This window comes from Symsagittifera roscoffensis, chromosome 4 (assembly GCF_963678635.1).
Source record: "Symsagittifera roscoffensis chromosome 4, txSymRosc1.1, whole genome shotgun sequence".
Taxonomy (NCBI): domain Eukaryota; kingdom Metazoa; phylum Xenacoelomorpha; order Acoela; family Convolutidae; genus Symsagittifera; species Symsagittifera roscoffensis.
In genome coordinates, this window is record NC_087065.1 from 6,799,091 (window position 1) to 6,824,691 (window position 25,601).

Consider the following 25,601-nt stretch of genomic DNA (forward strand, 5'->3'; position numbering starts at 1 on the left):
GACTAGAATGCAAATATGCAGTAAAAACTGACGTTGAACAATCACAAATAAATAATCTACAACACTTCCCACTTTATTTAGATTGCCAAAATAACCACTACGAAGTTGATCTACTTGGAACATCAACTTTTAAACCAATTCCATATTCACAATGGATAAAAAATAACACCCAACAAAAAAGAGTAAAACAACACCCGCATAAAAAAGACTTTTTTCCGTTAATTGAAAAAGAAAATCTAACTGATAAAATAAATTTATCAGGACCGCAAACAAACGATTCAAAATACACAATAAATCAAGTTTTTGACCTCCATGACCCACTTGATACAATTCCTTTATCTAAATTAGAAATAGAAAACATTTTTCTCCCCCCAACAGATAAAATTACAATTAATACTTTGAAACAATATCAAAATCTTGACCCAATAATTAGACAACTAAAATCATGGCACAAATATAAAACTAAACCCGTAAAGGCAGATACAACAATATTAGGAAATAAAACACTCCTCCGATATTTTCGAAAATTTAATAATACAACAATTAATGAAAACACAGACCTTCTAGAATACCAATTAAATGAATCTACAGTTCCCTGTCTCCCTTTAAGTATGATTCTCATAGCTTTTAATATCTCACATACACAAAACATTAAAGGACACTCTGGATCAGAGAAAACATATTCAAATTTCATACAAAATTTTTATTTTCCAAATGCACCAATTTGGATAAAAGTACTATGCAATGATTGTATAGTATGTCAGCTAAATAAACCTTATCCAAATCAAAAACAAATAGCACAAAAACAAGACTTTAAAGGACAAAGTTTGTACTTTAACCACCGTATTTCATTTGATACAAAAGGACCAATTTCACCATCATCCGAAGGAAACTCCTACATTATGGTAATTGTTGACGCATTTACACATTATGTAGCACTTAACCCAGTACCACATTGTAACGCTTATTACGCTTACACAACACTTTATGAACACTGGATAGCCAAATTCGGACTACCAGAAATTTTAGTTACAGACAACGGTACGGAATTCATAATTAATGAAATCATCACACTATGTCATTTATATAACATCAAACACAAACCACGTAGATCTCACGCACCTTGGACAAACGGCTTAGTCGAAGGTATGAACCGTTCACAACAAGAATATCTTAGATGTATCGTCAATGGAAATGATACAAAACACACCGAATGGTCAGCAGATGTAAAACTATTTCCCTTAGCATATAATTCACAAGTCACGACAACACTAGGAATGTCACCATATGAAATGGTTTTTAATCAAAAGCCACGCAAACCAATTATGTTTACAGCAAACTCTCATAAAAATGCACAAAGTCATTGCCAACCGAATAAAGACTCAATTTGTTATAACCTACCTTTACACACACACGATGAAGATCATTTTCATCACCCACAAATTCTTAAATTAGCCTCCGGTACACACACCGAATGGATTTTAAACAGCGATAAAAAGCACAATGAAATTTACCAAAAAGTAACAAAAAAGTTGTTACAAAGGCAAAACATTAATGAACAAATAAATTCACGCTTTACACCAGCCTCCGATTTAAAAATTGGAACATTTGTTTTAATACCCAATTTTAACACTCAAAAAGGAATTTCTAAAAAATTACAACCCCTTCGTAAAGGACCATACCAAATAATTGCCAAACCCACTGATGTCACATATAAAATCACCGACTCAGACAAAAAAGAATTTGTTCAACATCGAAACAATCTATTACCTTATTACCCAAAAGAATACGCACTACGCGAACTAACTCAATTATATTCTTTCACAAGTTTAAAAGTTATTCAAAATAACCCACATACGGAGAATAAAACAAAGGAACAACATGACATTCATCTCGAAAATCAAAAAAAAAATCAACTACAACAAAAAACAATACAAAAAAGGTAGATCAAAATATACCTCAAAAAGAAAGAAAAAATAGAAAATTGACAGAAAAAATAATACCCCAAGAACAAATTGACAAATCAGAACATAGAGAGTCATCACGACTTAGAAATCAACCACGTAAAAACTATAAAACATTCATCCCACAATCTAAAATATTAAAAAAAGTCGAATTTCAAAAACAGCTTTAATTTTATATTTCATAATCTTTGCACCTCTGAAATATTTTGAACTTTCATTTTTCAAAATAACATGCTGACAAACACGCAGCGACTCTAGTTCATAATTAGCCAATAGGATTCATCCAATCCGTCACCTTCTCTAACTCTAGCACAAATCAACTAGACGAACGATATTAAAACTCCAGGCATATCTATAACTATAACTTTGCGACCTCCAGGTCAAAAATAAGCAAACCACTCCAACTTGACAACTAAAATAAATATCACCATAATATCATAACCCTCCCTTATCTAATAACCCAAAAATCAACAATATTTCCCCAACTCAGACCTCAAATACCCCCCAAAACAAATATGTTAAATTAGCCTAAAGTAAAAGAACGACCATTTTAATTAGCCTAAAGTATAACAATCTCAAAAATACCCCAGATCATTTGACAAATAAAAATAAAGAAAAAGAAGACCTCCCGATCACCATAAAATTTGCCCCCAACAACTTTTCACAAAACTCAACCCACTTGTCAAAAAACCAATAAATAATTCGACCACACTTGAAAATTGCCTCAAACACCAAAAAATATTCGATCAAGAAGCCGGTTCTTAAATGCTCTTCTCTCGACCAGTCAACATAATTCTTAACATTCTCATAAACTTTTTAACGATATTTAAATTTTTAATCATATTTCTTTTTGATACCTTTGAATCTTTTGTAATAATCTTAATCATTTTTTGCAATATTTTTAAAATTTTCTATTCCATATTTGAACTATACCTCCAACTTTCGAAAGCTATTGACTATATCCACAGGTACGATTCACAAAACTTATCTAAATGATACGAACCATTTTTAGTAGAACAGATATTTTTTTACTATTTGTAATTTTTATAACATTTCTATCATCCCTCATCTTGACAATATGCAAATGTATAAGGAAAGCAATCATCACATTCGCCCTAGCAACAATCCTCCTAATTCTTTTTCTAGAAGAATACTATAATAAACATAATTTTTTCCACTAAAAGAATAAATAAAAAACCATCAAAGATTGCTAACCAACAATCACTCAGTCAGTCTTCACCGACATCATCCCAAGATAACCCAACACCACCTTCAACTACCCAAAACCCTTAAACATCCACACAAATTTCCTTTCAAGATAACCCATATACCTTTGAAGAACGACACGCTCGCTTATCTGAACCACTAGAACCAGTTCAACGACAAGCACCTCTAAGCGAACCAACATAAAACTTATACCCAACACTACCACAAGAATTAAGTAGAATACGAAATCCTAGTCAAAACCAAAATACAGTCAAAATAAATAGACAAATTATACATCCTCGACGAAACAGAAATTTTCAAACTCCCCGAGTTCATTTTGATATACCTCAATCCCCATCACAAAGTACTCCAGAAAACCCCATTGGTATATTACCAGAAACCCCTACGCTTCTTTCACAACGTAGCACCTCAAGCCTACCCTCAGATTACTTAGGTTCAACACCAACATCTGAACAAATTCGTGAAAATCCCTTTAACCCCACAAACCAAACATCACGACTACCATATTGGACAACACATTCATTCACACAAGGTGAACCAAATTTAATCAATGATCCAATAGATATTTCTACGGATACAACAACATCCTCATCACTACCAGAAACATTATCACTACCATCAACACCATCAATAAGCCAGATTTCACCACCGCATTTTAACTTAAATTTCCCAAATAACCTCGACGCTAGATATCGAGAACAATCATCAACAAATATTCCTTTAAGACTAGACTGGAATACATTCACAGCACCTCCACCATTATTTGGACAACACCCAGAAAGTAACCGACTCCACAACTGGGCACTCAATAGACTACAATATCGACAAGACATCCACGAAGACATTCGTGATCATAACATCCAAATACTCCAACAAAATAGTCTACAATTAAAATTTGAAATAACGGTTAAACTAAACAACATTACTCAACATCCCTACCCATTAAACCCGCCAAATATAACAGCTCAATCACTACCACCACCATTTATAACAACTGAAGTAATATACAAATACGACAGATATACCAAAAAGACAATTGGTTACATCACATTTTATAACCCATACTCAGGATTATCATACACATGTATATTCTAAAAATATTAATTTTTCTCCAACTCTTTTTTCTAGCAATCTCCAATCAGAACATAAACCCTTCCCCCCGCACAGGACCCCAAGATTTATTAGTAACACATTACGATTGTGAAGAAAATGAACAAAAAACACTACACAAGTATGCAATAAATCAAGTATCACATTGCGAAACAGAACCACAAGCTATAGAAACTACAAATGTAATAGCGACACTTTATTCAAAAGCCCGAGCAACAACAGTCATAGGATATAAATTCACAGCAACATTTTCTGAGAAGAAAGTACATTGTTCACAAGTCTCAAATGGAAATAAAAACTGACTTGACCACGAATCATTCTACCAGAGTAATATCGAACGACTTTTGCATCTCAATCCCGAAGATTGTAAAAACGAGTTACTCAGACTAAATATCACAAGAAATAAAAACAAAGATAGAAAATTAGTATATTTCCAAGTTTTTGCAGATTCTGTACATCAAGCAGAACTTGAAAGATATCAAGGACATATAAAACTAGATGAAAAATACCCATACAACGGCGCACACGGAAGATTAACTTATGACATACACGATAAACACTGGATAGCACACATTGGTATGAATAACCCCTCAAACTGCAAAGCAGACACAAAAAATAAAGGATATCAAGAAATCATGTTTTTCGATTGGAAAATACAACTCGAAAAAACACAACTCACACGCGATTTATCTGACAACACAATGATCTATCAAGAAATTAGATTACCCTGTAAAAACGATCAAGGCTATTGTAACCCTACAACACGAACACAAGCAACAATTGTTTGGTTCCCCGAAGACACATGTACAACATTTCAAGTAGCAAAAATACACGCTCGTATGATAAAATTTCACGAAAAATATTTTATACAATCAATCCCATATGAACAAGTAAATCCATCACGAAAACAAAGTTCTAATTTTAGAAACATACACAATATAGAAAATAAATTGACACGTTTTAAAATATATCAAGAAACAGAACTTGCATGTAAATACAGAAATCCACTTCACAAAACACAATACTCCGAAATATTAGTTGAATACGAGAAAGGATTCGACATGACCACTGGAAAAGTAAAAATCGACCCATACGCCACAAGTCACCCTATAAACGAAGGAACATCATATATACCAGTTGATTTTCAAAAAAGTAAAGGTCAACCTGGTGGACATCTAAAGCCTCATGACACTAGAAGCACACGTTTACAAGAACTATCACTAATGAATAGTACATATTTTGGTAATATCCACTATGATATTCACTTAGATATGAAATTAGACTACACAATTAGCCGAATTTTTCAAGAAATGTCACTCTCTGAATTAGAAACACTTCACCAACTATGCGAATTAGAAAGGACACAAATCCTACAATCACTTGCACTAGCAGTATTAAAAATACCCTACGCGGGATATTTACTATCAGGAAATAGATCAAATTTTTTAGACTATGAAGGAAACATTTTATGGTTCTATACCTGTACCAAAAAAGTATCACCACTATATGTTTTTGAAGATAAACGATGTTATAAAAGAATCCCTAACTTTTATAAGAATAAAGTACATTTCGTTGACACACTTTCAAGACGAACCTATCTCTGGGATACCGCAGTCCCATGTGGATCAGAAAATAGCCACAATGTAGTACAACTGAACCCTGATGAAGATAAATATTACCTTCTTACCCCATATCCCACATTAATGCAATCACTCAAAAAATTTTCACCTGAAAGCATTAGAGCTATTGCTCGAAACCCAAATATTGACCTACAGTCAATTGGAATATATTCAAAATCCGATATCCAACATCACATTAGAACACAACAATTCCAAGAATTATTAACACAAATGGACACTATACAAAGACAATCAATTGACCAAAACTTACGCAAACTTGTCGAAACCGCAGGATTTGCAGATATTTATACACAAGACTATAGCGGATATTTTAAAGACATTAAAGACTATATATATCTAAACGGTGAAAAACACCGACCACAAGATATCTCACCTATAAATATTTTTAGCTTTGTTACACTCAAAAATGAAATTCTTGATTTTCTAGGATGGCCCTATTACATCTTAGAAAAATTAACTATTTTATACGCAATGTTTAACTTTATAGGATTTCTTTTTTCACTTTTAAAAGGAATCTATAATACATGCGCTATACACACACAAGTAAATAGACAAGCAAGTGTAGCACGCATACTATTTGCAGGATTTTTTGGAATTTTTTCATCATCAATAAACAAAATTCTTTTAGACGCACAAATAAAAGAATACAACACAAAAATAGCAACAAGACAAAACACATATGACGAAGAATATAACAATGTAGAAACAACGCCCACAGCACCACAGTTACCACCCCTACCACATAACCATCCATTATCCCTAGTCCCACGAAATTTTCGAAATTTAGCAATAACACATAATCCAAATTTTAGACCAACCATATCACAAAGTCCCATTCAACATATAATGACACATCATTCACTAGATGAAAATACATATGAACAAATTATAGAACAACCCCATACCACCGCTTTTCAGTCTCAAAATAATAATTTTTTTAGCCCACGATGAGCCGACAACTTGGATCCCTACACCGCTCAAATTCCCATCCAACCAACCTCAACACTCCAATTACAATAATTCCACTTTTTGCTTTCCCGCCACCCGATTTCCCAACCAATAATGTAACATCAGGCATGAATTCAGACACTAATTCACATATCTCAGTTTTATACTCCATTTCACAACTCAATAACCCAAATATTGAAACCCCTGATAAATTTGCAGACTCTGAACCATCTCCATCCAATAATTTTCAAACCAACTCCTCAGTTTTTTCAAAACCCCCTTTTCAACCAATCCCACCAAATACCCCACTCCCATCCATTTCTACACCCTCTTATGCTTCACAAGTCACCCCAACCTACTCTTCATTTCATTCAGACCGATCATCCAATTTTCCAGATACTCCCCAAATCTCCCAGGAACTAGATAATTTTATCACCCTACAACAACAACCCTTCCACCTTGAAAACCCCACTATAAATCAGATTTCATCCACAATAGAATCATCAAACCCACCTACCCCTACACCCTCTTCAGCTTATACCGCATCATTAGCACCATCATTCACATCCACCGAATCATCAAATAGCACTAATAGAGCTTATCGCACTTTCAAAAGAAAATTCCCAAACCATCCATTTCCAACAAAACCAGGAACAGCCCGTGAATATATTAATCATCCAAATCACACTAACACGAAAGATTTTTTAGCAATCACCCTACCTTCATTTCCACAATATACTTTGAACACTTCTAACAACACTAACGACACACGTAGTTTTGTAGATGAACAAGTTTTAATGCCTACACTTCATTGGACATCATATTATCATTTTACTAACCCCCTTTGCCTACCTTTATCTAATACTCACATCGATATAGAAAGAAATCAAGATATGCTATATCGACTCACCACACCACTAACACATAGACAATTTACTTATATAGGATATAAAAAGTCACTAAAAACATACACTGCACCCCGAGCTAACGAATATACGCTAGAATATTACGATCACAACATCATCCGAGCTAACCAAGACCAATTTTTAGATGATGATCGTTTCGCTAACCCACAAATCACAGAAAAATTCTTCATAAAAACACCATATGTATTTACACTCAATATATTTGATCGCAAATTCGACCACGTCATTTCTGAAGCACTAACCGACATGCAAGCTTACGAAAGTTTTAAAGAAAGATTTCAATTATTTTCACTAACCTTCAATTTCCTTGCACCACAAGAACGCGATTTGCACTGCTCACACGACATTATGTTACGCACTAAGCAAACCCACACATATACATATTATCGCTTCATACAAAATCATTTTGATCTACACACTCCATCAAGACAACCACACCACCGTTTTCAATTTATTAACTCTAAATACACATCACCATTTTTTCTTAACTTCACATATTGCATCAAAGATACTAACCTTCACGGTATTCTTCGCAATTATGATCCCATAACCCAAATGTATATTTTTTGTCCCATCACGAAGACCTTCAACGCAGAAGAATCCAGACCCTTCCTTATCCCACATGAATTTATCCAACCTATAGAAATCCCGATATTAGAATTCATTCACAACACTAAATACAATCACAAATTATATAATCTCATCCAAAACACACCTTATGAGTTTGCAGTTGGCACTGAAGAACTAAAAACTATTAAAGCACTTCAATTGCTTTGGCCACTGCTTCAAACTAAAAACATCATTCGCATACTAGCAAAATTACTAACAAATTCCGACATAATACACGACATCTTCCCCCACGGTTTTTTCCCCGACGACTAACAGGTAAGTATAAATTATCATATTCTTCACTAATAAATTTGAAATAAATACTAACCATTCTTATACATGTCTTATTTAGATTTTTAGTCTTCATCCCACGATCACCTACAAATTACACAAAAGAAAAATAAAAAATAGAAAACTTCTTCAAATTCTTCAAAACTCTATTAATATTTTGCACTAGATAAATTCAATAAAAATCATACCAATGTAGTAAATTAATTTATAAATTATTTCCCTAAAAGCAGTAATTCTAATAATGATGAAAATTTGTAATTTAATTTTTGCCCAAAAAACTAGCAGTAAAATTGAAATTCTATGTAGTAAATTGATAAAGTAAAAATGCAGTACTAACCTTTTGATATTTTCATTCACTCGCACAAGAATTCTATCCAAACTCGCACAGCTCGCCCACAAAGAATTGTTTAAATAATGAATTTTAGTTTCAAGTTTTCACACTCAACAACTCTAACATACAATAACAAGTTTCAAACTTTCCTTTAACCCGGTTGGAAAGGAATTATATACTAAACCAAACTAACCAATGCAGCTTACTAAACACCATAAATCATAGAATAACAGCATGACTAAGGAAAGGAAACCAACGGTACCCAAACCGGATTAACCCAGTTTAAAACTGGATAATTTATTCTTTTGAAGACTATTATAAAGTCTAAGAAAGAAATAATAAAACACAAAAAAAAGTCGAAAGACAAACCCATACCAAAAACAATTTGATTTTTGAAAAAAGGACACAACCAACGAAACATAAGAAAAACCACAATAAACCCAACATAAAACGTTATCACATAACAGGACCTCTCACAGAAACCGCACGAAATCATACTCCCACTCCTGGCCTAACCCACCAGAGAGGACGTCCTGAGCATGCTCTATAGCCGGCCTAACCCACCGCGCTACATCCACGCTTTGTGACCACACTTCTATTTTTAATAAGAGGTACTCAAGGGTGAGTAACTCTTCAAAATAACCGAACTAAAACAAAAAGCTTTTGTGAAAACAACTAACCAAAATCATAATTAAAACACCGAACTAATAAAAATTTTATAAAATGTAAATTATACCTTGCAGTATATAGATCAGCATACAACACCAAAGACGAACATCCAAAGACAAAAGGACCCCACTACACTCGAAAAAGAATGGCCAACCACAATCAATATGCCGTCCACAATCACAAATCAAAGGATTTAGAGTACGACTTGACTTCGCAGAAAAGGACTTCATTGAACTAGACCAATGACCACCTCGATGTTCAAGTATACGTACAGATCCGAGTAACCAGGCATCCCCTCCACGCACAATCTCCACGCCATTCCCAGACTAGGTTGAACACAAAAGAAGTTCTCTACATGAAACAGAAAAACCTGTCATAGCAAACCATTCTGAAATCAGATTTGAGTTTGTTGAGAAAACCCAGTCGTTGTCATAAGAAGACACAACGATTGATCCTGGAACTTCTCTAACAGGAAAACCCAGAAGAAATATGATGTTCGCCAAATACCAACGTCCATCATCCATCCTTTGAATTGCAGAAAAACTATTCTAAAAAACTCTGTAAAACCCGGATGGGTGGAACCTGATCTAAACTACATTTTATGATTGGATAAATTAGATATTTTACCACTGTAAAGTATTCAATATTAACCAATCATGATCCATCTAACTAACAACCCACTTATTTGTAAGTGCTGAAATTACTTGTAATTTCAGCACCAGAGAGATTTGAATTTAACTTAGAAATTAGTTGCCTCTCCAAGAGAACTTCTATAAGATAAACCAGTATACCCTAGATCTATTGAGCCTAGCAGAGACTAGTTAAACAACCTGAGACTAGAATAGTATAAGAGTAAGATTAGGATCGGTATTAGACTAAGAAGTTGCACGAATCTATCCGGCCGAAAATAAGATAGCGTGACGAGCAGACGGTGTACCCTATCCGAAATTACTCTATGAGTTAAGACCATCGGTTATAACTCAACATAACAAACTAAAACCAGGCAAATAAAACGTTTGTGATCGAGGAACTTTTATACTAAATACTAATTGTTTAGTACAATGGTTTTTTAGTACTGACTTTCGTAATAAAGGAATATAAAAAATTTGTTCAATATAATGCAACAAAAAAATCAAGTTCGAAAAATTTCCCGAGAAGGCACCTTTTGTTGTTTTCTTCCAAAAAGATTGTACAAAAAATCAAAAAACCACAAAAACAATTTCAGCAAAATTATTTGGAGCGCAATTACTTGCAAAAAACCAAATTGAATAGATAGGACTTAGGATTTTTATTTATGATAGAAAAAAATATCATTTCAAATGTGCTGTTTTGGCAATAAATCCAAACAAAAACAAGCAGACAAAAAAATCCAACAAAATTTTTGTCACGCGAAAATTTTCCATTTACAGGTCCAAGAACTTTTGTTTTTACAGGCATTCGCATTACCTCTACACCACAAGTGCGGCCCAGAGATTAGACTTTGACATAAATGAACTGAGGTGTCAAATAATTTTGTTGAAATAACTGTTAAGCTGAAAGAAGTCTAAGATCCGATTTAATTTTTACGCTTTCGAGCACAGAAATGGCAAGAATGTGATCAATGCCTGGCCAATATCAAAAAATTTCTGAATTCGCCTTCCGCACCAATACAAGTAAACTTGAGGTGGAACGCAATTGTTCGGTCAATGTTTCTTAAAATCGCTCAAAACGTCGTGTTAGTCTGTTTTTTCAAAAAAAATTGCCTGCGGCGCTGATTTTTTTTTGAAAAATTTGGTGCTCAGTATTTTGAGAAGGCTCTGGAATTAAAAATGGGCCACTTAGAAAAAGTTAAAGGTAATTTTTCAAATACGTTTTGAAAAACTAGCCCACTAAAAAAAATTTGCGCACGCCAATGCTTATGGCAGAAAATTGCTTTGGCTTATGAAGGGAACAAATTACTCAAGAAAAGAGTTTTAAGTGCTTCCCCACTTCCTTCCTAAAATTATCCCTCAGTTAAAATATTACTCATACTATTAAATTGTTTCCAGTATAGGTTCACATTGATCGTCTTAAACTATATAAATGATCACTTAAAAGAACCCAGTGTGGGAGATCGTCATCAGACAAATTATGCCTCTTTTCAGACGTCTCTGCTCGAAAGTCGTGAATCCCTCATTTCAGACGTCTCTCTTCGAAACTTTTTCCAGTTTAGGTTCATATTGATCGTTTTAAACTATATATATGATCAATTCTTTCTAACAAAACAAACATAAAAAACTTTGGAAAAAAACTCGTTCTGAATGACAAGTTACTTTGCTTTAAATGCTCATCCTACCAACTGCTCACTCAAACCTGCAAATTTTTACAAGTAAAGATTTTGTTCATATTGTCCGATTCTTATAAAAGTTGGCATGCAGACAAATTAGGTCACTAAAAACTTATTTGCTCATGGGGCTTAACATTGTAAAGGCATAAAGTTTATAATAAACAATTTCTGTAATGTGGCCTGATTCGTAAACGAATTTATTATAAAGTTGACGCTCATGAAAAACTGGCCAAACTTCATCCACTATTGAATCTCAGTTAGGCTAAAAAGCCAAAACTTCCAACCCATTTTTCACCCATCTTTCAAAATCTTGTAGTGAGCGTAACGTATAATAATCACTGAATCAGCTGGGTACCGGTCAAAACCTATGAGAGTTAACCAGAAACCTCCGCGTCCTGAAAGTATATGTGCCAGGAGGCAACAACTAAGAAAAAACAGAGTACCCGGTTGTTGGCCAAGTATCCGGCTGTACACATCAAATGCAGCGACAGCAACTACTGAGGCATTAATTTGAAAAAATAACCAAAACAGAAACATTTTTATTTTTTATGACTTCTTTCATTTATTCCCTGAACGTTCTACAGTTTTGATTGGTTTTCAGAAAGTACTGAAAGTAAACTTGATGATACAGATAAAGAATAACTAACAAAATCTAAAAAAACTATTACAATATGAAGCTATTCATCGCAGTCACTAATCGAGGTTAACTGATAATTGACACTGAACAGCAAAGAAGTTTTCTCAACATTGACTAGAAGAATTTTTTATCGACACTCAGATAACTTACTTTTTGATACATCTTTTGGGAAACCGAATCACTTTTTTTTGAAAATGCTACAATATGTTGCAACACTGACGCTACGCGCATTCTACAGGTACCCAAAATCGCGTGGAAAAAAAAAACATTTTGGGTTTTTTCTTCATTAACACTCTTCTGGACTTGTCGTAACAACGTCAAAAGCTACCAAATTACTATATCATTGATATTATATGCAAGGCAAAAATAAATACGCTTCAATATACACCCGGACTGAAGTTGCATTAAAATTCAGAAATACACCTCTTTTGATCAAGTGTTGCGATTAATTTAAGGGACCAGTCAGAACACATAGATTAACTATGTAACTATTTGCATTACACTTACATCATTATTAAGGCAATTTCAAAACGCAGAGATAATACATTGATGACACACCTGAAGTATCCGGTGGCATTGCTGCACTGGAACAGCCTCGGTTCGTGTTCCGGGTCCAGTTGTGCCTTGGAACTACTATATGGCTGCTTGCCCCCCAGTGCCTTCCAGAAGGAGTCCGGCTCCTTGCCCTCCATCACCACCTCAATGTCTCTGGGCGACAGGATAGATGCACAATTCTTCGCCATTTCCCTCTCGTCGCCTGTGCACGCTTTACCGAACCTGAACACGTGACACAACTCAACCAAGAATCAATTAAACCTGAATAAATAAATTCGAGACAAAGCAAATAAAGTTGTTAAGCAGGACTGCTTATATCATGACAAAACCCTGAATATTCCGACTGCTCCTTAAAGTCTAAAGTTTCAGTCACTTTTTTGAGAAATTCAAAATTTGATAAATTTTGAAAATTTTTGGGATTTTTTTGAAAATGTTCTGCCCACTCAATAAGTAAAGTTCATAGCGCAGTAATTTGCGTCTAGCAACATATTAACAGTGCCAAGTAGCTTGCCTGAAATCAAGTTGGAACAATTTCTGAGGCGGATTGTGTCCCAAGTTAGCTAATTTGCAATTTTGAAACTGCCATAAATTTATTAAAAAATTATTAGAGGTGAAATATATTTTGATATTTGTGCTCAAGGCATCAATGATTTGCAAATGATTTAAAAATTTCTTTAAAACGGCTAGTTAAAAATTCTAAAGAAGAAAACTACACCGAACACAAATATTCCATCCATGTTTGAAATTCGGAACACTGAAATTGGTTGTTAGTGTTGTTACTATCATAGCACCGCTTCGAGTGGTCGGCAATAGGCCATAGTCCTGTTTCAAGATGTAAAAAATTCGAAAGAGTTAGTTTTAGTATTATTTCAATAAAACTTATGAGGGTCGGGGCTGTAACAGGAAAAAGACCAAAAAGTCATAGATCCCCGCTGAATGATTTTTGTATTGGGGTGCAATCACGCGATTCATAATTTTTCGGTGGTATAAAAACTATAGTACCAACGGGGAAAAACAAAGACCGCGCCAATACGCCTCCATCATTCTGGCCCATTTTAGGACTGTATTGCCACTAAATTTCAGACTATCGCAACCCAAACTCGATTGCAAATAACCCGATTGCACAAAATACAACCCTTCCAACTTATATAAAAACAAGCAACACAGAGCTTTGCATCACTTGCGATAAACAGAACAAATATTGGGCAAACTAGTCAACAGAAAATGAGACGATACCCGCTACATTGAGAAAATTCTTAAAAGTTGTCGATAAGAAATAAGGCTTATCAAAGTTCGAGATTGTTTGTCTCAATTTGTCTTGTACAAAGTTCCTTGTAACAAAAAATTGCCAAATAAGTCTATTTCACAGATGAACACAGAGGCGAAGCTTCGCTTTGCAACCACTAGCGAGAACACGATAAAAAGCAGCTCTATGAAGTGCAATTAGAAAAACAAGAAATCAGCCTCGAATTGGTAAAATTTTGTCTGAATCTCGAGATCGAACCTATTTAGGGCCGAAGAATGGTTTTAAGCGAAACAACAAAAAATACGAAGTCAAGGCAAGTAAAATTACAAATAGTGGAAGTAAATCAAAAATTAAAAGCAACATTAACGAAAAATGCGCGCAGAAATAAAACGTTTCAAGATAAGAAAACTATGCCGACAACAGATAAGCAGACAAATATTTGTCTGTTAATTACATTTGTAACAGAATATTTTTCGTTTGAATAAAAAAACAGGTCCTGATGAGATTCGAGCCCAGAACTTTTGCCGTGCCAGGTTAGAACTCGTTACCTCCAGGCTATATTGTCCGGGACTGCAAATTGTCCGGGACTGCAATTTATTATGAACCAAGATCCAAGTGAATCAAGACAATTTGTTAAACAAGTTGTTAAACCGAAAGAAAAGTCTTTTTCAAGTTTGATAACGCTTGCCAATCGCAAGCGTAAACACTATTGACCAAAAAACTAGATAGAATGCTAAACAACTAAAATTAGCCAGATATAATATTGCTGCTAGTAAACCAGACATAACAGTACCATTGAATAAATCAACACTTTTATTTGCGACTTGAGCGGGAAAAATCATTAGATCTAATAATCTGACACTGCGCTGCGTTTGTGTATTCAAAATGAAACTAACAAACAAGGCGGATACAAAGTCGAATTTACTTGAGCAGACATCTATTGAGCTTAAAAAACAAGTCAAAATAGCTCCATTAATGGGTCAAGTCCGCTCCTCTAAACATCCACATGCGCAAATGAGACTTTTTCTGCTTACAAATCGACACAATATGAGCCCAATAAGCCCATGAAACATTATTCGAAACCTTTCACGCAGATTAGAACGAAAAACAAAAAAAATTGAAGTTAAACCAAACAGGAAAACAGGTAATTAAAGAGCAGAAGGGAACACAACTTTACTCTCGTCGCCTGTGCAGGCTTTGTCGAACCTGAACAATTGACAAAACTCAATCTAGAATCAACTAAACCTGAAAAAAAAACTCGTTTGAGACCAAGCAAACACGAATGAGAACCGAAACTGTTTGTGTTGAAGCAAAACACTTAACTTCCGACTGCCCCTTAAACTTATTTTTTTGAGAAATTCAAAATTTGATCAAGTTTAAAATGTTTTAAATTTTTTGGCTGTTTTTGAAAGTGATCCGCCCACTCATAAATTAAAAGTTATGGATAAAGAATTTGCGTCTAGCAACGTATTAACAATTCCAAGACGATCATCTGAAATCAAGTTGAAACAATTTCTGAGGCGGATTACATAGAAAGTTCTATTAGAACAAAATATACCATGCGTTGTGTCCCAAATTAGCCAAATTGGCAATTTTAAAACCTCCAAAAATTTTACAAAAACTTATTAGAGGTGAAATATGTTTTGATATTTATGCTCAAGGCATCAATGATTTATTAATTCTTTGAAAAATTTGTTTAAAAACCGCTATTCAGAAAGTCGAAACTTGTCTAAAGAAGAAAATCAGACCGTGCACAAATATCCCCTCCATGTTTAAACGTCGGAACACAAAAAGTGGTTTTTTACTATTATATAACCGCTTCAAGTGGTCGACAAGAGGCCAAAATTCTGTTTTAAGATGTCATCAAGTTGGAAGAGGTTTTTAATTATTTTATTGAAGTTATGAGGGTCGGGGCTGTAACATAAGAAAGAACAAAAAGTCATAGGTCTGAGCTCATTGATTTTTCTTGGGGATGTATACGTGAGATTTGTAGGTTCTGGGTGGTATAATAACTATTATACCAAGAGTGAAGAATATAGACCGCAAAAAAATTGTGCAAACTAGTCGACGAAAAGTGAGACACAACCCGTTACATAGAGAAAATCCTTAAAAAATATCGCTTAGAAACAAGATTTATCAAAGTTCGAGATTGTTTGTCTCATTTTGTCTTGTACAAAGTTCCTTGTAACAAAAAACTACCAGATAAGTCAATTTGAATTTTAAACCGAGAGGCGAAGCGAGATCACGATAGAAAGCAGCTCTACAAAGTGCAATCAGAAAAATAAGAAATCAGCCTGAAATTATAAAAAATTTGTCTCACTCTCGGGATCGAATCTGTAACCTATAGATTTTCTACCGCACACACTAACCACTCAGCACTGGTGATAGCAACAAACAACCAAACACGAGCGACAAAACGGCAAAGCTAGCGCTGACTAAAGGGTTGATATACCAAGCGCTGATATTCCCTACTTAGTGATTCACAATCGCACGTATTAGAATCTTCACAATCAAATCCTAACAATCGTTAACACAGAGGCGAAGCGGAATTTCGCACCACTTGCGATACAACACAGACATAAAAAAAACACATAGAAAAAATTTAAAAATTGGAAAAAAAATAGAAAAGAGCAAAAATTTTCACACGTCTCGATAAAAACAACTAGGAGCCCAGCTAAAGCGGGAGGTATGTGTTTGATACTGAATGAGTTTGCTATACTGATGCAACGCAAAAAATAGGATTTCAAAAATTAAACTCTACCCTAAACCTTAGTTGTTTCGCTACTAAAATAACTGTTAAGAGTAAAAAAATTTGAGATAATCAAAGTTCTCAACGAGTTAAAATTTGTTTTACAAAAACTAAAGAGTCGACGCTTATACAGGAACCATTTTCCTAACCGGTTCTTTCATTGAACTTTTCATATGAGATTTGATTGTGTAATTTAAAAAAATCAAAAAATTCCCACAAAACGGTCAAACGGAATTCCAAAATCCATAATTTTTTTTCTGGAAAAAGCAGGTAGTGGCCACTTAAGCAGATAACATTTCAGAAACCGTTTTCTCGGTTGAAAAGAACCGGAGAATTTGCACAGTAGATTTCGCGTAAAGTCAAAACATGTCCAAAAAACTTTCAAGCGTTCAAAACTTCGACTTGTTTGAAGGCCATAACTTTTTTCGTACACAAAATGGGCATAGCCAGTTATAAACCTGTTGTTTTGATTAAACCTATGATATCAGATTTGACAGGATAGGTAACAAGAAAACTCCAAAAAGTAGTCATTGAATGAAAAATTTGACATTTCCGAGAATCATAGCTTTCCTGTGAAAATAGGGCGTAACCACTTATCCAGAAGGAATTCACTTAGACTGTTATTTCAATTGAACCCAAAATTGGAGATTTGGGAGGTTGGTTTTCGAGAAAAATGAAAAATTATAAAATAACGGTCAAAATATTATAATTTTGACTTTTTGAGGGCCATAACTTTTGTTGTCAATGAAATTTGAGAGTAGTCGCATCAGAAGCTCATTTTCTGATGCGACTACTCTCAAATTTTTCTGACAACAAAAATTATGGCCCTCAAAAAGTAAAAATTATAATATTTTGACCGTTATTTTATAATTTTTCATTTTTTCTCGAAAACCAACCTGTCTCACAACCAGTTTTTTGAATTGAACCTAGAATATATGGCAGGGTAGTTTTTTGGAGAATAATCAAAAAATTTAAAAAACAGTCAAACAATAAAAATTTTGAAAGTTGCGAGGGCAAAAGTTTTGTGTATAAAACAATGTCGGTGGCCGCTAATACAGGGGAGCTTTTCACTACCCATTATCTTCATTGAACCCATGATATTAGATTTGAGAGATTAGTTTTCGAGAAAAGTCAAAAGATCCACAAAACGGTAGAAAATCAAAAACTTTACTATTCCGGGGGTCAATATTTTGTCAAGTGTTAAAAATTTTTGGCGTTGCCGCTCATGCAGGGAACTTTTCAAAACCGTTTTATTCATTAAAACCAAAAACTCAGATTGTAGAGAGGTAGTTTTCCAGAAAACGAGAAAAAAATGGGTCAAATATTCCCTCACAGACTTTTTCGAAGGCTTTAGACAGAGGGGTCTAGTGAAAAGAGACTCTAGGGGACTATACAGGCACACAGGGGAGTTGATTGTCTTTCAATTGATAACCATTTTTAAAACTCACTAGAACTTTCTGAGAGAAACTAAATTTTTTTTCAGTTAACCTTCCATAATAGAAAAAAATTCAACAAACCGATGGGTAAACTCTCAACCAGCTCGAAAAGTGCAAAAAAGAGCGGTAAAACTGCGTGTTTTCCTTGAAACGACCCAAAATCAGGCAATAAAAAATTGTTCAAAAAAATTTGGACCGAGGAATGTTTTTTAGCGAAACAAAAAAACAAAGAAAAAAATTGTAGAAGAAAACCAAAAATTAGAAGCTAGGTTTAAAAAAATGCGCGCAGAAACACAACTCTTCAAGATAAGACAACCAAGCCGACAACAGATAAGCAGAAAAATAGTTGGCCTTTAACTTTTATTTGTAACAGAAAATTTTTCGTTTGAAAAAAAAAAACAGGTCCTGATCAGATTCGAACCCAGAACCTTCGCCATCCCAGGCTAGAACTCGTTACCTCCCGGCTAAATTGGCCGGGAACGCAGAGAAGTTTGAATTTAATACGAACCAAGATACAAGTGAATCTAGTCGATTTGTTAAACAAGTTGTTAACCCGAAAGAAAAGTCTTTTTCAAGTTTGATAACGCTAGCCCATCGCAAGCGTAAACATTATTGAACAATAAACCAGGTTCAAAGACAAAAAGCTACACAACTAAGTTAGCCAGATATAACTTTTCTGCTCGTAAACCAGACTTAACAGTACAATTGAATCAATCAACAATTTCATTTGCGACTTGAGCCGGAAACATCATTGGATCTAATAATATGACACTATGCTGCGTTGGTGTACTCAAAATTAAACTAACCAACAAGGCGGATACACAGTCGATCTTACTTGAGCAGACATCCATTGAGCTACAAAAAAGTCAAAATAGCTCGATAATTGGTTCAAGTCCGCTCCTCAAAACATACACATACGCATAAGAAACCTTTTCTGCTCAAAAATAACGCAATATGAGCCCAATAAACCCGTGAATCATTATTCGAAACCTTTCAACCCGAATGAAGCAAAAATACTCAAGTTCAACCAAACCTGAGAACAAGTATTTAAAAATAAAAGAGAACATAATTTGCATCGAAATTCACAAGAAGTAATATGATGCAACTTTTTTGCGAAATTTGGAACCAAAAAAGTACCCGAAATTTGGGTATTTTTTTTTAGCTTTTCAAGAACTACGCTAGAACTACCAAGTTAATTGACGAAACCATTATATCAGAAATTTTTTACACAGCTCAACAAAGTTCTGGAAAAGTACAATCTCCAAAAACTGTGTAATAGATTTTATTTTTTCTCGATAGCCACTAAAATCAATTTTATTAAAAAGAACTCGAAATATTTGACTTGACTTTCTTCACATTTTTCTGGGGTTTTTACCCTTCTAGAACTTGAACTGTAAAAAACAACTTTTCTGAGATTATTGTCTCGTGAATTAAATCAGTAGTTCTTGCGTAATTCTTGATTAACTAAAAAAAGTCAGATTGAATTAATTTTGGGCTAAAAATTTGGTTCCGAAATTCGCAAAAAAATTGCGGTTCAAAAACAATACGCAGTACAAAAAACCGTTCGCAAAAACTGCATACTAATTTTGGTGAAATTCTAAGCAATTTTTGCTCACCCCTCAATTTTTGTCTAACTCTCACCCAATTTGAGAAAAACGAGTTTGAATTCTCAAATTTTGTTAGTTTTGTCCGGATAATTTAAATCAGCATCTTATTGGCGTAACTTTCAGCAGACGAAATTTAATTGAACTCAAAAAGTGCATACATACTTAAGTGCATTCATAAATACATGAAAACGTATGAATGCACATCTGTAGTATTAGAACATTGCAAGACTTGTTCCTAAGAAAAAATCATCAAGACCTGTATACGAGTCTTCAATATGTTCATTACTCTTAGTAAGTACTTCAGCTAAACTATTTTTGTATTTTATCTAACCATAGATAGACGACTTCCTTGGACTTGAGTACGAATGAGTCATTGCTGTTCAAGCTAGGCGCCACACAAGCAACCTCAACACATCGGGTGTTCAATTTGTCAGTTCCACGAATCTGAAACGAAATTACAAAACTAAAAACTCGATATAGACCTTTACTGTAACATTTCATGATCGCCAAAACAAAATTGTCTGCATGTATGTGGTACAAAACCTGGAAACTGAATTTTGATTTAATGATGAGGATCTTGAATATGAATCCCACTAAAGAAATTATTAAAAATTCAAACAGCTCAAATTAGTTACAAGTCCCAAACTTTTGCCCATTTAAATGTTTATGGAGTTCCCATTTGAAGCCAGTCAACCTTTGGGATAGTTTAGCAGTTAAGACGAAGCAAAATGAAATCTATTACGGAAAAAAAAAATAATGGGAAAAACTTAAGTTTTTTTTCCAAAAAGCGATTTCTTAGAACTATGAAATTGGAAAAAAATATCCGAATTTATTTTCACAGTGATAGGAACACGAAACTTTATTTTCTCAGAATGCAAATTCTTAGAACTTTGAAATTGGAAAAAAATCTCAGAATATATTTTCACAGTGACATCGTAAGCATACTTGGAAGAGGTGGTTTCTAGTCAAATTCATGGTCTTTTTGTTGTCTATGTTTCGGAATCCAGAACTCTTGCCGCCCAGATGGACGATGAGTCTGCCTCTGAAGATAGCAAGGAAGTGGTTGGGTTCCTTGCCCTGAACTACCCTCACTTGCATCGCCGTCCCACTCACAAGGTCGTCTAGTTCAATTGTCTTCAGAGCCACGGTTCCTATGCACAAAGCGAAAACTTGAGGGGGTTTGGATGACTATTCTCATGCGCAAAGTACCGACGGTTGCGCGAGAAATCTTAACCAATCAACTTGCTTTAGATTGTCCAAAACTGACTGATTTTTTTGCTATTTCGTTCAAATTTAAGAGTACTGAAGTCTGATTGGCTGACAAATTTTCGTGCATTCGGTCTTTCGCGCATAAAAAAATTCCCGCATAAATTGGATCTTGTTATCTACCCCCTATAAAAAGAGAAGGAATTCTTAACAAGATATAATAATCATACATGCTCAACCATTAATTTGTTATCTATTTATTGTTCCGACCATTGAAAATGGGGAGGAACTTTGTATTTGTTTTTTGTTTTAATTTTTTTTTGTTTTCCATTCAAAATCAGGTACCATGAATAGTCGTCGGAATGAATCGCGTGATATATCATATTAAAGCCGTTTCAGCGCATATAAACAGCTCGCATAGTAAGCTATGACTTACTTTCAAGAGCTCACCTTGAAAAATGCAGCGCACGTGCGATTTGAATCAGCAATCATATGATTGCTGAGCACCATCACTACCTGAGCGCCACAATGCCAATACTTTTCATTTTTGCACTTATAACATACCCTGTTCGTCTTGGCTGCTATCCGACCCAATCCAGTAGTACAGAATATAGCAGGGCTTATTCTTCACGTGGTAAGTATATTTCACTACATAACAGTCGCCAGCAAAGAACTGTCCGTGCAAATAGTCGTCTACCGGGACAATGTCGAAATTCTCCACAACCCACACTTCCGTTTTTCCAGTGCCGTCGTCCACCATGCGGGCCGAAGCGGCCACTTGTGGCTTGGCATGCAGACTGTTCACGTCGAACTGGGTCTGGGTGGTGATTTTTGCCACCCGGTTGATGTTGTGGGCTGTTCCAAGGCCAACCTAAAAAGTACCCCCGAGAGGAACTTTCACAACCCAATTGGAATCAAGATTTGGACAGTTTGTGAGATTTTCAATATCAGTTTAGCTATTTAAAGCAGGGTTGATAGGAAAAGGACTGTTATCCACAGTTGAAAAAATTAAGCTATAAAACGCAAAAATACAATTTTACTTGAAGATTATGACAAACGTCTTTTTTTAAACAAAAAAAAAACAGTTTTGCGAACAATTTTAATTGCGTTTTCTTTTCGATAGACGATAAACTTCTACTATAAGCTTAAAAATCATTCAAATGATTACAAGAAAACTAGCTATGGGCTGCAGCCTACCTGGGCGTGTTTGTTTTTCCAGTCGGAGAACAGCATCTTAAAAGCGGGTGGCTCTGCGCCGTCTATCACAGCTATGATCTGGGTGTGGGCAGGGTACTTTTTAGTCTTAATAAACGCACTAGCATTCTTCATTCCACTGGCCTTCTCATCACGATTCGCATTCTTGCCCTTCCAAACGAAGATTCCAGCAGGACCTAGAAATAAACCTCTTTATTTAAGAGAACAGTCCCTAAAAGGGTTCTGAACGGCTAGTTTCTCAAGATAGAGTGCAAATTTTAGTATCAAATATCGGGCCGATCCTTTTTAAAAGTTGGGTTTTCCGTTTAAACTGCTTAAATTGACGGCTTTATGATCAAATGAAATTTCATACTGCTCGCGAAAAATTTCTTCGCTCACGACTCGGGACCGGAAGAAAACGACATTTTTGTATTCATTATTTGGACAAATATCATTACTCTCGAGCACCAACGGATTTAGGGGGGGGGTTTGGGGGCGGACGCTTTCTTTTAGGGATTTGACCACCTGCCGAGCCAAAGGGTCCCCCCTTTGTACTATTTTAAGACATCCATATTTGGTATATTTGGTGACTGACCGTAGAATTTTACTAAAGCCGAAAAAACGCGATTTGTTGGTCAAAATTTTCCAAAAAGTGCCTAAAAACGTTTTTTTTCCCAAAAAATTCGCATGCGCCGCAGAAAATTTTCAATTTTTTTTTAAAATCCTTCCTCCCTCGAGAAAATCCTAGATCCGCCCGCCCCTGTTCTCGAGCAATTCACAAAATGGCATGTTGATTGTTAATCGTTATTTTATCAAGTTTAAAAAGCTCAAATTGTTTTCAACAACAACTCACTATCACATGATTTCGTTCTTGTTACAAGGTAAATCGCAGCAGCAGCACCAAAAGCTATTTCGAGTGTTACGGGATTTAAAACCAATGTTAGTACCAAAAAAATTTAAATAAATTTTCCTAAATTTTGCTAAAACAAGTACTTGAGTGTGACTTGAAGCTAACGCAGAAGATCTTATTGCCACTACAACTCATAACTAACAACTGAAGCCAAATCTTGATTATTTCGAGAAAAAACGCAAAAACGTAGACTTGGTGTTTGTGAAGATGCCCAAACTTTTAACTAGCTATACGGTTTTATAGTTTTTTTATTGTGTTGAAGGAAACTAATTTTAAATTGGGTTGAAATCTCCCAAGGTATTGAAGTTCCTTCAGCGGATGGAAAAGAGTAACATTACGAGGCCAAACTGTGCATTTTGTGTTTCGACAAAATTATAACATGCTTATAGACTTGTCTCTGGAATCCACGAATATACATGCACAAAATTGTGCGCCTATCCAGTGCAGTTTGGCATCGTAATGAAATCTACACGCGATCACTCGGCCCGTTTGGAATCCGAAGAAAAACCCAAAAAAAGTCCTAAAAACGAAAAATAAAACGAAAAGAATTCGAAAACTTTAGAAAATAGTTTTTAATCAATAGGTAATCGTTTGAGCTTGAATTTCATTCAACTAACGTTGACTAGCGAATACCTATTTGAATTTCACCTTTAAAAACTTTGACACCTTATTAATACGCATTTGAATAAAAGGAGTAATTAAAATTACTCCTTTTATTCAAATGCAAGCAAGTTATCAATAAGCCGTTGTCAAACAAAATACACTAATTTTGATGTAAAAGCGCTTGTTAAAAAACTGTTGACGACACTAGTTGAAACTGAAATATACGGCTGACGACAGAACGTTCATTCTACGACGTCTTAAGACGTCACTTTTGGACTAATTTCTTCTGCTTTTGAAATTGACTTTGACTCTATAAGGTATTGAAAAAAAAACAATAGCCGACAGACTATTGAAAAAAGTCAACGAACGTGAGGAAACAAAGAAAATGACTTGCTTTTTACAAAAACTTCAACTTTCGAATTTAAAGGAAAATTAATTTTTGCCTCAAAGTTTTTCAAATTTTTGAATTTCAAAAAAATTTCTGATTGACCCAATTTTAGTTTATAAACTCGTGTTGAAAATAAAAACTGGATCAATAGGCAGGGGCGGATTTAGGGAGGGCGGATTTAGAGGGGTATTCGACCCCCTGCCGACCCAAAGGGTCCCCCCTTTGATACTTTTTAAGAAATCCATTTTTGGCCGACCGACCCTAAAATTTTTCCAAAGGCGCCTTGGGCGCCAATATATACTAACTTTGAGGGGGAGTGCGCGCCAAAAAGTGCTCAAATAGGGGAAGAACAGTGCTTTGGGAGAGCTCGAAAAATCAATTTGGTCGACCTAAAAAAAAAGTTTTTGAAAATCCCCCCCCCCCCCCCCCCCCCACTCGAGAAAATCCTAGATCCGCCCCTGTCAATAGGCAATTTTTTTTCATTCCTCTGGGAAATTTGAAAACCACTTTCGAAACTAGCAGCAGGTCACGTGTTTTTTTTTAAAATCAAAAGTCAAACCGCAAGAAAATAAATCGAAAAGTGAACCAATTGATGAAAGACTTCTTCTGAAAAAAAACATACTAGATTCACATGACCTATATAAGAGTCTTCATTACGTTCATTGACTATTAAAAAAACCTAACAAGAAAGTGGACGTGTAAGTTGCAAGCAAAATCCTACTTAATTGAAGCCTTAAGTTGAAAGGTTATGGCGTCAAACTTGTTTTTAAAACGAAGTAAAAAAGTGTGCTCGCTTCCGTCTGGATTTCACAGACACATTTTTTCACGTCTTTTATATTTTTGTAGTTGGAATTAGAAGGCAGATTAGATTGTCTTCTATTCGGACAAAATTTTTTCCATTTTGAAATCCAGCGACAAACGCGTTTTGGTTGTGGAGCATCAAAAGTCGCTAGATTACTTAGTCAATTTAAATTTTTTTCGCTGGAAATCAGTTCTCAGTGGATTTCATAATTTGCCATTGCATTCTTCAAACCTTATTGAATTGGAAAA

General features: G+C 34.9%; 1 protein-coding gene across 1 annotated transcript in view; it reads right to left on the bottom strand.

The window, feature by feature from the left end:
* LOC134844309 (advillin-like) overlaps positions 1–25,601 on the bottom strand; it is a gene marked incomplete in the record, with an annotated part of 67,020 nt that overhangs the window by 20,315 nt on the left and 21,104 nt on the right. The window contains 5 exon segments of the mRNA XM_063860940.1: positions 13,216–13,434; positions 20,582–20,694; positions 21,196–21,401; positions 22,021–22,327; positions 22,654–22,847. Coding sequence (XP_063717010.1) covers positions 13,216–13,434; positions 20,582–20,694; positions 21,196–21,401; positions 22,021–22,327; positions 22,654–22,847 — 1,039 coding nt within the window.